This window comes from Megascapheus bottae, chromosome 10, assembly GCF_031878675.1.
Source record: "Megascapheus bottae isolate mThoBot1 chromosome 10, mThoBot2.hap1, whole genome shotgun sequence".
In the NCBI taxonomy this organism is placed as follows: domain Eukaryota; kingdom Metazoa; phylum Chordata; class Mammalia; order Rodentia; family Geomyidae; genus Megascapheus; species Megascapheus bottae.
In genome coordinates this window covers 58,463,107-58,477,934 of record NC_143518.1, presented here as the reverse complement: position 1 = coordinate 58,477,934, position 14,828 = coordinate 58,463,107, and the positions used below count along the sequence as shown (strand labels likewise).

At 52.0% G+C, this 14,828-nt stretch overlaps 1 protein-coding gene across 1 annotated transcript; it reads right to left on the bottom strand.

The window, feature by feature from the left end:
• Positions 1-475: 475 nt before the first annotated feature.
• Positions 476-11,747, bottom strand: Tnnt2 (troponin T2, cardiac type). The gene is made up of 14 exons (XM_090341640.1): positions 11,710-11,747; positions 10,771-10,781; positions 8,890-8,991; positions 6,968-7,048; positions 6,641-6,676; positions 6,001-6,034; positions 4,843-4,903; positions 4,465-4,581; positions 3,754-3,831; positions 3,182-3,292; positions 1,831-1,940; positions 1,255-1,345; positions 975-1,015; positions 476-707 (listed from the first exon to the last, which is right to left on the bottom strand). The coding sequence occupies exons 1-14, from the start codon at positions 11,745-11,747 to the stop codon at positions 662-664; spliced, it is 957 nt and encodes a 318-aa protein (XP_090197766.1). The 3' UTR covers positions 476-661.
• Positions 11,748-14,828: the final 3,081 nt, after the last annotated feature.

The following is a 14,828-nucleotide window of genomic DNA, read 5'->3' as shown; positions in this document are numbered from 1 at the left end:
GGACATGCAGAAGGGAAGAGCACGGACTAGCCCAGCTCTGGCCTGAATGGCTGCCCAATGAAACCAGCCTTCTTCTTCCCCAGCTCCTGGTCGCTCAGACAGCCAGCTCTCTCTGCCTGGGCAACATGAGAAAGAAAACAGGAACTACCCACAGAGGCCTCCATTGTGACTCAGGCAGGGAACACTCCCTTCGCACGCTGCTGTGCTTTCCCCCACTGCGCTGTTCCTGGTGACTCAGTGGCTCAAATCCCAAGCAGGATCCACTGGGCACACTTCCCTCCCAGGCTCTGAGAATGTGGAGACAATCACTGAGCAGCCGCTTCTCCCCAGCTGGAGGTGAGAAGGAGGGGATCAGACTCACTGTGGAAGCTTCTCCAATCTTGGCAGAATGCGCCAAGGTCACAATGACACTTGACTCCCTGTGCCACCAGGATCGTGTCTCAGGGACCATGAGAGAAATGCCATTCCATGCATATAATAGGCACCGGACTTTTATTCCTGGCATAACAAGAGTGAAGGGACAGGCAGGTGCTTTGGCTTCCATCTGGGCTAGTTCTTAGTTTTCAGGCAAGCAGCTGTCTAGGGGAGCCCCAGAATTTTGGGGTGCAGGGTGGGCATATGGGCAAAGAGCAGAGCTTTGCTGAGGGGAGCTCAGGGTCATTTACTTCCAGCGCCCAGTGACTTTGGTCTTCCCACGGGTCTTGGAGCTGCAGGAAAATGAGAGCTCAGTCAGATGGGGGACATAGGGCAGGATGGAAGGTCTGCAGGGGTCGGGGGACAGGATGAGGGATGTGGAGAATGGAGAGGAGCAGCCTTGAGCTGCCTCCCAGAGGCAAGGCAGTTCAACAGCCCCAGGCTGCTATGAGATCTTTCTGGTCCTCCATTCCATCCCCTAGTGGCCAGCCACAGTGAGGGAAGAGAAGAGGGAGGGAGGGGAGCAGCATGAGGAAGAGAGAAGGAGCTCAGGCACTCACACTTTCTGGTTGTCATTGATCCTGTTTCGGAGAACATTGATCTGCAAGAAAGAAGGGAAAACTAATGTCAGAGTTTATTCAGCTCAGGCCCTAGGAGGCCTGGCATAGGGGGACAGAGCTCAGCACAGCATCAGAGAAGATGGTGGGGACGACACTGTTGGAGGTAGACATGCAGCTGGTGTATGGACTGAATGAATGAATGGCAGGGAAAGGGACCTCGGAGCCCATTGCAGTAGGGGACCCAGTTACACCAAGACTTGTGGGAACACAAGGCACTTACTTCATATTTCTGCTGCTTGAACTTCTCCTGCAGGTCAAACTTCTCCGCCTCCAGGTTATAGATGCTCTGCCATAGCTCCTTGGCCTTCTCCCTGCATGGGCCACAGTGGGGACGAGGTGAGAAGTAATAAGGACGTGGCTCTTGTCGGCCTTCACTCTGGGCCTCACTCCACCCCTCAGTGGTCCCAAGCCCCCTCTCCTACACTCAGGCCTCTAGACAGTGGCCACAGCCACTGGGTCACAAATGGTGCTTAGCAGCCACAGAGTCCTGAGAGGGAGGAGGAGGAGGAGGAAGAGATCCCATAGCCTGGCAGAATCTCTAATTCTTCTTTGCCCACCTCCTACGGGCGAGTGGGAAGTTGAAGTTCAGACAAATGAGGGGGCTGCTTAATTCTCTAGGCCTACCATAAGCTTAGTGAAGGGGCAGCCACCCCCGCCCAGCTCCAGGTCCAGGTCCTGTCTTGGGAAATGTGTGGCGGCAAGCGCCCTCTGGTGGCTCATAGCAAATAGTTTTCTCCTCCCGACTCCCATCAACCAGCACCTAAGCCAACAGGGAGCAGCCCAGCCCAAGCCCCACCTCAGCTGGTCTTCGTTCAGATGGTCGATAGCCAGCACCTTTCTCCTCTCAGCTAGAATCTTCTTCTTCTTTTCCCTCTCGGTCTGCCTCTTCCCACTCTTCCGTTCTGTCTGAGGAAGGTGGCGAGCAGGAAGACTTGATTAGAGGCCTTACCCTTACCCTACCAACCCACCCCCCTCCCTGTAAGCAGACCTACAGAGGGCCAGGTTCTTATTCTCTTGTTCCTGTAACACCCCACATCCCCACACCATCACCTGATTGGATCCTCCAGAAAAATGAAGCCAGGGGCAAGGGGGTCATCAGGCCCCTCCTTCCAAACCCTCCTCCCTAACCTGCTTTAACCCAGCTCCCCCTACCCGCCCAGGCCAACCTCTGCTCTCCTCCCCAAGCAAGACACTGTCCCCTTCCCGGAATTCAGGAGTAGAAAGGGCTTGAGGTCTCAGTACCCACCTGGGCTTGCTAAGCCAGGAAACCATGAGAGAAAGACTCAGAGAGAAAGACCAAGACCGCGACAGAAACACAGAGAGAAGGCAGGGTGGAGGACAAAGACAGAGACAGGAAGGAGAAAGTGATTCAGATTGTCTACAAAAGCTTCCTGGTGTGGGGCCCAGAGTCTGGGACTCAGGACAAGGACAGGGTTGCAAGTGTCTCAGTGATATGATCACGCTGGGGACAAAAGTCTGGCAGTAGAGCTTGGAACTCTGGAGAAAAACCAAATTTAAGACCAAGCATGGCAGTGCATGCTTATAATCTCAGCTACCCAGGGGTAAGAGGCAGGAAAATCTCAATTCTGAGGCCCAATTGGGCTAAAATGAGCAATACTCTGCCTCGAAAACAAAATTAAAGGACCAAGTCATGAAGCATCTCAGATTGTAGCATGCCCACCTACCAAGAGGGAGGCCTTGAGTTTGATCCTCAATATAAAAAATAAATCAGCTTTATATCCCTTCTGCAAAGGTAGTTCAAGAACTGATAGAGCATGGCCAAGGGCAAATACCTTGCTCTCCATGCTCTCCTTGCTTGCTCATCTGACCTTCGCAAAGGTCACAGGCAGGCAACATTATCATGTGAGGAAACTGAGGCTCAGAGGCTGCCTCTAGCCATACATCTGTATATGGCAGCACTCTGACACCAAATACGGGGTTATCCCAACTGTGCTCAGACATTTCGGGGGCTCTGGGGTGAGGAGGCACATGGTGCAGGCCTCTCTTCGTGAAGCCACAACTAGGCTGAGAGCCACCTCAGGGCTGGTGGAGTCCCACCCACAACTGCTAGAAATTTCTTCCTGTGACCCAAGCACAGTCTCTCGGATCTCCAGGGCTCTCCTGGGGACCCCTGCTGCTCTGCCTACCTTTTGGATGTATCCACCAAAGTGCATCATGTTAGACAAAGCTTTCTTCTTCCGGGCCTCATCCTCGGCCTTCCTCCTGTTCTCCTCCTCCTCTCGCCTGGCCCTCTCTTCCTGATTTTTTTTGTGGGGGAGGGAGGGAACAAGGGGGACAAAAAGTAAAAATCTTGATTCTGCGCTGAAAGTCATTAAAGGTAAAATAAGCTTTCCTCCCACGAGACAGGGGTTTTCTGAGGGTACCCTAACAGAGGACAGGCATGTAAAAGTTGAGTGAATGGACAGGATCCTGAATGAATGTATGAGTGAATGAGAAGGGAATAAGTGAATGAATGGGCTTTTTCTGGGTGCCCCAGCAGAGGCCTAGTATGCAGGAGTTGAGTGAATGAAAAAGGAAAGAATGAATTGGGTCCTGAATGAGAAATGAATGAATGAATGAATGAATGAACATGCAGTCTTCTCATGTCTGTCCTATTGTGTTTACTAGATTCTTCCCTGAGTGGGACCATGGCACACTGTCTTTCAGCTGAACTGCTGTGCAGAGGGAGCGAGCTGGGGGCCCTGTGGGCATCACTCACAGCCAGGCGGTTCTGCCGCTCTTTCTCACGCTCATTGCGGATGCGCTGCTGCTCGGCACGCTCAGCCCGCCGCTTCTCCTAGGAAGAGAAGCAGAGGTCCCAGTGTGGGCAGGAAGGGGGCTCATCTGAGGGCCAGGGGCCCCAGGGCACCCTTCTTCCCACGTTTCCATTCTCAGCCATCTCCAAGGACACAAGCAGAGGCCGGCGCCACCACAGAGTGCCACGGCGGGTTGTAGATCATTCTCCTGTCTTGAGTGGGGGCAATGACCCACCCTGGCAGCTACCCAGGGCACAAAGGCAACTGGCAGACTCACAGGCTGCCAGCCAGAGCTCACATGTGAAGAAAGTACAGTTGGGTGTGGAGGAAACCATGGGCTCTGCACCCCCCATAGAATGGCCTTGGACTCGCAGGTGGCTCCCAGGCTCCCTGCATGACTGGGCAGCTGTGCTCCTTGCAGGAGGCAGGGACAGGGTGCTACCACAAGGCATCTGGCTAGTCATTCCACAGCCAGAGCCCCAAGAAAGGATCGAGTTCATTCAGCTCCTGAGCAGCAGACCGGCTGAAATGAAGGCAGGGACGCAGGAGTGGCAAGCTTTGGGAGACCCTGTACCCAGCCAGATGAGCTATCCAGGGCAGAGAAGTGGGCCTGCTGCCAGGAAGGAAAGGATGGGACTTCAGGGAGCACCACCAGTGGATGATCTGACACTCACGATCCTGTCCTTGAGAGAAATGAGCTCCTCCTCCTCCTTTTTCCTGTTCTCAAAGTGAGCCTCGATCAGTGTTTGCAGCTCGTTCAGGTCCTTCTCCATGCGCTTCCGGTGGATGTCCTATGGGAGGATTCCGGGACTGAGAGGCTGCCAAGCCCCTCCAAGATCCCCTGGAAGAAGCAGGTGGGCAAGAGACCCTCTACCCGATGCAAAAGGTACTGACCCCAGGCAGTGCTCAAGGACTGGTGCATAGTTCCTGTAGGCTCAGCAACATCCAGCCTGTGATGGGCCCCTAGCCCACAAAGTCCTAAGCTCCCCCTCTCCTCAGGGGCCCTTGAGACCACCCCATCCCAGGCTTCCTCTAATCCCAACGAGACTCACATCAAAGTCCACTCTCTCTCCATCAGGAATCTTGGGCGGTATCAAGTTGGGCATGAACAGCCTGTGGAGGGAGGAATGAGGATTTGAGGAGCAATGGACCCCACTGGGGACAGGGCAGGGGGAGCAGGCAGGGTCGTCTTCTCCCCAGACTTCCACCACCCACCAGTCAGTGATGCTTTCCACAGTGGCCCAGCCCCTGGGAAACACAGAGCTCTCTCATGGTATTTCATTTGGTCGTCACAGTAAATACACTTATAAAGTAGGTGGTATTGTTTATGGTATAGTTTAGTCTCAGGAAAGCTGACGCAAACTAGGATGGGGCCCTGGTCCTTATGTCCTCATCTCCCCCACAGCTGGGCTGTGCGAGGACAAACAAGGAGCTGCAGGGGAGCCCAGAGGCCAGGAAAGAGGGAGGGTCTGAACAAATGAACAGAATGGGGGACTGGCAAGGGCAGGCGGGGCTCAGATGGTCCCACAGAAGTGGGAGGAGGCACCACTGCTGGGAGGGAATTCCTGTCCCCCAACTCCCACTGCCTCTGGGTATGTGAGGCACAGCTTGCCTGCTCTGATCCTTTACAACTTTCTGAAGCCACCATACCTGGGCCAGCAGAGTTTCAGTACTTGATTCCCCAAAAGTAATTTGCTTCCCTTTTCCTCCAGGTTCTACCTCATCCATAGAGGAGAGTTGTGTGTGTGTGTGTGTGTGTGTGTGTGTGTGTGTGTGTGTGTGTGTGTGTGTGTGTGTGCGCGCGCGCCAGTCCTGGGACTTGATCTCAGGGCCTTTCTCGTGCGTGGCTTTTTCTCTCAAGGCTGGTGTGCTAGCATTGAATAACATCTCCAAATCTGGCTTTTTTGATGATCAATTGGAAATAAAAGTTTCAGATTTTTCTGCCCTAGCTGGCTTCCAACTGCTGTCCCCAGAACTCAGCCTCCAGAGTAGCTAGGACTACAGATGTGAGCCACCTTGGATGTGGTCAGCTTGGAGAATGGTAGTCTAAGCATCCCAAGAGATCGAATTTTGTCTAAGATCATCCCTTTCTATAGGTGAGCACAACCCCAGTCGTGCGGGGTTATGGCGGTACATAGCGGGTATGGAATACACACTGCTCCCCTGTCTTTTCCATACTCCTTCTCTGCCCTCAGGTATGTTCCACTTACCTGGGCTTGGGTTTGGACTCCTCCACTTGTCCATCTGGAGGAGAGAGAATCACAGCCACAGTGTCAAGAGGCCAGATCTGGCCAAGACTCCACCCCAGTGAGCTGGGTATCTTTCAGATTTAGGGACAGGGAGGGGGCATCCTGAATTCCAGAAGCATCCACCAGTGGGAAGCCATCCCCAGAGGGAGGTCTCCCTGGGTCATACACATGCTCAGCATGGCACTTCAAAGCCTCTCCCAGTCACTCGCTCCACAGCTTCTTTTTCATGCTTCATAATGGGGAGGTATCCTTGGAAAGTTCGCCAGGGGTCCTGGCCCTGGTACCCCTCCCAGTCGCTTTCTTTGGCACTCATACTACAACACCACACCCCACTAACATTTCAGCTGGCACCAGCAGCCCCCACATGTATGTGAGGCTTCAGAGCCCCCCGGGCCCAGTCCCCTCCCTAGCCAGCAGAGCCAAGGCAGCCGCCCTGGGATGAGGAGATGGAGCGGCTTACAGTTCAACACCCCAAAACCTGCAAGGGCCACCAAATTCTGTCCTCCCCAATTTCCCACACCCCACCTCCTGGAAGGAGCCCCATGGAGTCTCCCCAAAGCTGCACAGGGGAGTCCTGGGCTCTCTGCCCAACCGTCCTCACCTTCAGCCTCTTTGCCATCCTCCTCGAGTCCATCCTCTAAACAGAGCAAATACAAGCAATAAAGATCGTGTTCTGAGCTCGGATTTCTCCCCAAGAGTTTCCCCCAGGAGACAGGCCCTGACCACGTGGGCCTGTGGGGTGGGGAGGGGGCATGAGCTGCACACATGAGCCCCCGGACCTACGACCGCCTGGTGCATAAGCAGCAGAAGCATTCACTCAACGGCCATCCATCTATCCATCCATGAGACAGGAGGTATGGGCACCCAGGGTGGAAGATTTCTCGCTGCCTCTCCCAGAGCCCTTTGCACTCTCACTCCAGGGCCATACCTTCTGCCTTGGGCTCCTCTGACTCCTCCTCTGCCTCAGCCTCGGCCCCATCAACCTCCTCGTCCACTGCCTCCTCCTGCTCTGGAGAAGTCAACCAGATACTGTGAACAACCAAGCTTCACCTGGGCTAGCCCCTGGGTGCTGGGCCCAGGGCAGAGAGGGGACAGGGGAGGAGGGGACAGGGCCCACTGCCTCCGGGACCACAGCGGGGAGGGAAGCTGATATCAATGACAGCAGCTGCTTAGCTCTTGGTGTACATTAAAAGTCAGCAAACTACAGAAGGCCCATGGCCATTTGAGGCCCTACCGAGCCCCCAGACTATTACTGTAAATAAAGTTTTACTGGCACACAGCCACATCCACTCATCTACACATTGACTGTGCCTGCCCAGGTGCCAGTCACGACAGAGACTGTATGGCCCACAAAGCCTAAACACCGTGTGGGTCTTTACAGAAAAGGTCTGCCAACCCAAGTGAACACACAAGACAAGCAAGCCTGTGGAGAATGCATTTGTCTCCAGTCTGCCTCTCTGGAAACCTGAGACTCCGAACTGGTTCTTTCCAGTATGGAGATCTATTCTCTTCCTAGAGACAGGGAGGGCCAGGAACTTGGGGTAAAAGGGTTGGAGTGTAGTGGATGCCCTAGGAAGCGCCATAGAAAGCCCAGGGCAGGCCCAGCAAGACACTCTCTTGGGGGATGAATATGGGTGAGGGCTTGTCAGGCCTCTTTCTGCTTGACTTAGCTCTTCTTCCCAGCCACCTCCTTGGTAAGCTGACTTTGCCCCACTCCCAGCTGGCCTCCCAAGAGCTCCACCTGGACTGGCCCTGCTGGAGGTGAAGTGGGGAAGCCATGTCTTGAACCAGTAACTCTGCAAGTCAGAGCCTCTTCCTCCATAGCTAAGAGAAATCCATGGTGTGCCTGTGTGGGTGAGACACATTGGCACTACCCAGAGAGTGGCCGGGAATGTTCTATTTTCATCTGTTTGCTTAGCAGGATGTGGCTCTGCCCCTTCCAGCACTTGACACAGAGATTATTTGGACAGGATGATACCCAGACTGGGGCCCTGCCTGTCGGAAGTGTTTGGTGATGCTCGCTGACAGATAGATGGACAAGTGGAGACCACTTGGCACAAGGAGAAGGCATGGCTCAGGACAGAAGGGAGGGCCACCAAGGGGGTAACGACTGCCTCCATTTCCTGGTACCTCATCTTCCCTGCTTTAAAGTAACTCTTCTACTTTGTGGTAAGCAAGAGGCTTACCTCATGAAAGAATCTTCCAGGAGTGAGGTCCACCTTCAGGCCCCCACATTTAGCACTTCTGCCCACTGGATGCTTTCTTCTCTTCACCATACCTGACCTTCCTACCCAGTGGTCCATCCACCGCCCCAACGAAGGGTGACTGATTCCCCAGGCCACCGGTTGCTTCTGGAAGCATTGCTGTGCGTACATTTGTTCTAAAATTAAGCCTTGGTCTGCCTTGCTAGCACTGTCTCTGGGCGCTGGGAAAAGGTCCAGCCCCACCCAGCCCCTCAAAGGGAGCATCTGAAGACTAATGTCATGTCCCCTCTCCTCTGGCTATTTCCAGTTCCCACAGCTGCTTTTCTGAAGACTTTGTCACCCCACCCACCCACACACCCTAGGCCACCTGCCTGGGCCTGGCCAGCTCCACAGGGAGGGCCCTTCACAGAGCATTTGAATGTAGGCAGTAGCTCCTGTGGCCATGCTGAGCAGGTAGGGAGCTAGCCCAGCCCCACCCAGGGAAAGGTTCCATAAAGGACCTAGTGATCCCAAAGGAGAGACACAAAGGGCTCAGAACTATGATCCTGGCCCCTAACTGATCTGCCCAACACTCCCCACCACAAGCCCAGAGCCCTGGGAACACGGGACCAGGGAGCAGGAAAGCAAGGCAGGAAACACTGTATACCATCATCGTCTTCTTGCCAGTCTTCCTCTTCTTGATTCAGGGAGTGGCAGCAGCAAAGGGGAGAAGCAAGACAGGTTAGTTGGAGCCAAGGGCCCACGACAGCTGCGCAGGCTCAAGCAGGGCTTTGAGGCACAGGGCCTGAGGTTAGAACCGAATGGTGTGTAGCATGTCCACAGCCCAGCGGTGCCTGGCACGGGGAAGCAGCCTGCAAGCACTGACGAGCAGCCATGTGCCCTGCCTCTGGCCCACCAAGCCTCTGCTGCCCTCTGAGACCCCAAGAGCTACAAAACTCTCCTGTCCAACTTCTTCCAGGTAGGCAGAGGTTTGCATGAGGCTCAGTGGGGAATTAGTTTGACTCAGGGCCAAAATCATACCATGTGTAGTAGCCAGACTTGTCCTAAACCAGACAAGGTTTATTTCCCAAAGCCCACCACCCAAAAACCTCTTGTAGCAACTAGAAAATCCTCAAAAACAAAGAAATCTCCAGCAGATTAAGAGTTCATGCAGAGAACATGGCAGAAGTTGGAGCGTTTTGAGTGGAAAGATGTTTTGGATGATTCCTCAAGGTGTGGTGGCCTTTGAAAACTGAGCTAACTCTTATGGAGCCTTCTGCTTCACCTGTGTGCTTTCTTCCATCTCAGCTCTGGCTGCATACCCGTGGAGGAGCCTTAAATAAGCAGGAGGCTCTCCTCCCGAGAAGGCCCCGAGTACAAGGGAAGGCAGCTGCTGAGTCCCCAGCTGCTCATCTTGGATCTTCATGGAGACCTCGTGTGTACACACCACAAGCTGAAACGATATATCTGAGCATTCGCAAAACCGTGGTGGGCCAGCCCTTGGTGCCTGGGGGTCATGGGAGCTGAATAAGGACTGGGGCAAGGTCTCTCAATCACTTCCTGGGCCAAGCTGTCTAGAAGGTGAGACTTTCAGTGTTCTTCTGGTAAGCTGAGAACAGTCATTTAGCACCACATCCAAGAGCAGGGACAAGATGGGCCTTTACCAGGTAATAGTAACAACACTCCATGCCTATAGCAAGTGTCCCAGGCAACTGACTGCTTCTCTATGTGTGATTGCATTTAAAAAATGTATTAACTGGGGCTGGGAGTTTGGCCTATTGGTAGAGTGCTTGCCTAGCATGTGTGAAGACCCAGGTTTAATTCCTCAGTATCACATACATAGAAAAAAGCCAGAAGTGGTATTGTAGATCAAGTGGTAGAGCTATAGCCTTGAAAAAGCCCGAGTTCAAAGCCCAGGACTGGCAAAAAAAAAAAGAAAGAAGAAAAAGAAAAATATTTTAATTTAATTGTAATGTTCTTAGGGGAGGTTCTGATATTTCGGTTATGATGTGTGTGTGTGTGTGTGTGTGTGTGTGTGTGTGTGTGTGTGTGTGTGGTCAGGTCCTGGGACTGTCCTTTAGCTTTTTTACTTAAGTCTGATGCTCTACCACTTGAGCCACAACTCTACTTCTGGATTTTTGCTGGTTAACTAGAGATAGGAGTCTGTATGGGCAGGCTTCAAACCTCAACCCTCAGATCTCAGTCTCCTGAGTAGCTAGAATTACAGGCATGAGCCACCAGCACCAGGAGGATGTAAAGCTTTTGTCTCAAGATCTGAACAGCCAAACTAGCTGACTGCCATGGAGGAGCCACGTAAGGTGAGTCTGCTCAGCTGAGAATTCAGACAGCAACAGACAGATTCCTCAGGGCTTCCAGAATACTAGCCTGCTGAGATTCCTCCCTCTGCCCCTTACCTGCCCAAAGCACATACCTTCCATGGTGTCTTCTGCTCAGAAAAGAAGGCAGGACAGCAAGAAATGGGAGAAGAGGTGGATCAGTTTCCAGGTATGCCTTCCTTGTTCTCAAAAAGCACACACACAATGCTTACCTTCCTGCTCCCTGGGTACAGAAGAAGAAGTGTTAATGCTATGTACAGGCTCACACATGCACACACGTTCACAGTCAGTGCTTTTCTTCAAAGATAGCCTGTTTTTTATTTCCCTCCTTAGTGGAGCTCACCATCCTCTGCCTCCCAGCCAGCCTCCTCCCCAGTGCTGTCCTTGGCAAGCCCCTGTGCATCTCAGCCTTTTCCCCACTTCCATCTCTCACCTCCCCCATGGGCTTCTCCCAAGCATGCCCCTTTCTAGAAAGTTCTTCCCAAATCTGTTCTTTCTCCTATGCAGAAAATGCATGTCTTCTCTACCCATCTTGACCATCACCATACCCCTTTCCCCTCTCCCTGAGCTCCTGCACTCTCTCAGCCCCACCCCTGCACCTCACACCTGCTTGGAAATTCCTCCACAGCACCCACTGGGATATCTCAGCATCCCAGTGGGACTGTGTGTGAGTGCGTGTGTGTGTGTGTGTGCGCGTGTGTGTGTGTGTGTCTGTGTGTGTGTGTTCTCTACAGACACCTCTACCAGGACATCTTGGTTGGATTGCTTGAGTATGCCCTGGCTTCTCTCCAAGTCAGGATTTGGCCTGGCACTGTCAGAGTGACCAAGATGGAATAATAATGCTGGTTCTGAGCGGGATCTAATGGGCTATGATCCACTCTGTGGCTTTGGGGGAGTCAGTGAGCCACTCTGAATTTTTCAGGAACCCCAGCTTCTCAGCAACCATCATCCCTAGGGCTCAAAGTCCCCCACAGTAGGTTTGCCTGGGGTCTACTGCCTGGAGGCCCAGGAGTGGGAATAAGTTGGGTGGTAAACCTCCCCTGTGGGTCCTGGAAATAGGCCCTGTCACTTCTACCAGGATGGGAGAGCCGCTGGATTGCTCTCAGAGCAGACAGGATGGCGCTGGGCACAGGATGCTTCCAGATACTCACTCCTCGTACTCCTCCACCACCTCCTCAGTGTCAGACATGGTCCTGTGCTCCCTCCAGAAAGAAAAAAACAAGCATCAATGTGGGCGGAAAGGGAGGACTACCTTCCTCAAGACCACTCTGGCCCCAGTGGTAGAGAGGCCATTCTGGCGATGACCCGCACCTTCACCCTTGTTTACTAAAAAAAAGAAAGAAATGAAAGCCTGTTTCTCCTCCACAAATGAGCAATAGGACACCAGCAAGGCAGCCAACCATGGTCCCTTCTGCTCCCTGCCCCTGCGCGGGCAATGCTGTAGCAGACTCTTGCTCTCTCTAGACAACAGTGGTAAGTTTCTCTACTTTCCCAGCCCACAGCAGCATTCAAGGAGGCAAAGCTCTGACAAGTCCCGCCTCTGTCCTTGCTGACGCTGTCTTCCCTACAAAGAACCCCCCAGAGACACTAGTAATATCACCTGTAGGCTTTCCACACCGTGGACTGCTCCTCAGCACAACAACCTGATGGATCTCTGAGTGGAGAACGCTAACTTCTGAAGATCATATGCTGCTTAATTCCGTTTTTATACTATTCTTGAAATGGCAGGGTTACAGAAGTTGCCAGAAGGTCAGTGAATGCTCAGAGGGAAGTGTTTTCAATAGCAACCCTTGTGGGTTTGCAACTGCTGAGTGTCTGACTGTATGAATGAGTGTGTGAAACTTCTCAGGTTAAAACTGTATAGAATTTAGGAGATGTTGGTAGAATTCAAAAGGTAGAGCTTGCCTAGTGAGGCCATGGGTTCAATCTTTTAGAACTGAACTCACACACATGCTACCAAAAAACTCAGAATAATACATGGATTGATTATATCATTGCCTTCATTCTGGCTGTGCTATTGTCCTAAATAGTTATATGTTTCCAGTGAGGGGTCTTGAGCAAAGAGTATAAGCAATTGTTCTGTATTTATTTCTTAGATCTACATATTAATCTATGCTATCTCAATTTTTAAAATCCAATTAAAATTAGTATCTCTGGGAACTTGGTTTTTCAGATAATCCTCTTATTGCACTAGGAACAGGTTTGGATTAAAACTCCCTGTTATAAGGCTCTAGGGTGTTTTGGAAAGTCTTTGCACCATCTCTGCACAATGAAGATACAGTATACAGAACACTTTACAAGGACCAAACAGGTAATATTGGCAGTAGAAGGCATCAGATTCAGCCACTTGTGTGCAGTCATGGAAGACGCTTCAAGGAGAGGTGGAAAGAGCAAAGTTGAGTGTGAGATGAATCTGGTTTTCAATGCTGGTTTCTGGAAGCCTTTGTGTGCAACCTTGAAAAAATCCATTTCTCCTCCCTCCCCACAGGTTCCCTTTGGGATAAAATTGCTCCTTCCTGGGAAAGGAGGTCAATATTTTGAATTATTTCAGAGCAGAAACTCAATGTAAAAAAAAAAGGTTATTCCTTAACCCTCTTGAGCCCTACACAACAGGAAGGATGGAGGTGGGAGAGAATAATCACATTGGAGTGTAAACAGCAGGGGGCGCTGTTTATAGGCTGTGACCTTCCCAGGAGATTAGGAACAAGACAGAAACAAGGCCAGGCAGAGTGAAGTGGGCTTAGAATCAGAATAGTGAATGGGACTATCCTCTAACCTGCCTCACACAGGAGCCCACCAGAGTGAGGACAGCAAGATCCATAGAGTTTCAGCTCCCTCCACAGCCTTTCCCTGTATGTTTGAAAGTAGTAATTGAGACCAGATCCAGGCACCCATCTGTGGACATCCATTCACAAGAGCCACTGCTCTGGTGTTCTTAAGTGACATCCACCACAAGGCCACCCCGTTGAGGCCAAGACGTTCCTGGGGAGCAGCCACTCCCCAGCTGTCCCTCTGGGTCACGACTGAACTCGGGACCCTCTACAGCTTGGATTGGCATAGGGACATGCCCGCAGCTGAGCCAGCTCTTCCCTGCTACCCGTGCTAGGACAGGACAGATGGTGAGGGATGGGCCTTGGTTGCAGTTCTGAGTCACATCCCCATTTGGGCAGATAGAGAAGAGACATCAAATGTGTAAGGTGTCACAACAGGTTGTGAGCAATACTATGCTAAAAAAAATTTTTTAATTAAAATAATTAAAAAGAAAAACTTCAAATAGGCCTCAGGATGAGAGTGGTCCAAGAAAAGAGATCAGCGTGGGTAAGACTCTTGTAGTAGACAAACATTGCTGACATCCTCGAGGGAGCAGCTCGCCTCTGTGAGCTGAGAACTTAGGAGGAGCATGTTGCCTCAAGGAAGAAGGAGAAATGTCTGGGGAACTGTGTGTGGCTGGCTTCTGGCATCACTCTTATCTGGCCTTCCCACTGTCTCAGATCCGCCAGCATAGAGCCGAGGTTGGAGCCACGGGCATGAGCTGGGCTGGGAGGAAGAAAGAGCCCCTCCCTGCTCCTCTTAAAGCACCATTCAGCTCCAAAAATAGCACCCAGAGCAAGGGGGCTGGAGGAGGGCTCTCAGCCCAGGGGACATGGCCAAGCTGCCCATCAAAGGCAGGACTTCACAGAGGAGTCATGGGGAGGTTGACTGTGGAGGCTTCAAAGGAGAGGTCAAGAGGTAGGCAGAGGGAGATATAGACATATGGAAGTCCCCCTTGGCTACTTTGCAACCAAACTCTCTCACAGCAAGAGATCAGCATCACTTTTTTGGGGAAACAAAGGAAAACGAAAACAATGGAGCTGGGGTGTGGTGGCTCATGCCTGTAATCCTAGCTACTAAGGAGGCTGAGATCTGAAGATCATGGTTCAAAGCCAGACCAGGCACTAAAGTCCCCCGTGAGACTCTTATCTCCAATGAACCACTAGAAAGCCAAAGTGGCACTGTGGCTCCAGGGGTAGGGCAATACCCTTGAGCTTCAGCTCAGGGACAATGCCCAGGCCCAGAGTTCAAACCCCATGACTGACCAAAAACAACAACTACAACAACAACAAATGGAAGGCGGAAAGAAGACTGGCTTTGAAGATCAAAATATAGTCAGGATAAAAAAGCTAGCTTTGGGCTAGGTGGCCTTGGTGAAATGACCTAAAATTCTCTGGCACTTCTGTTGACTTTCTATAAAGTAGATGAACTTCCAGTTCCAGCCTATCGTCTCTGAGTT

Bases quoted from the DNA above. Each gene is read 5' to 3' on its own strand.
- Tnnt2 (XM_090341640.1), bottom strand. From the start codon at position 11,747: ATGTCTGACACTGAGGAGGTGGTGGAGGAGTACGAGGA. The intron at 6,035-6,640 runs GTGAGGACGGTT...TCTCTCCTCCAG, and splicing joins GGATGGCAAAGAGGCTGAAG to ATGGACAAGTGGAGGAGTCC. The intron at 3,293-3,753 runs GTGAGTGATGCC...AAAAAAAATCAG, and splicing joins AGCGGCAGAACCGCCTGGCT to GAAGAGAGGGCCAGGCGAGA.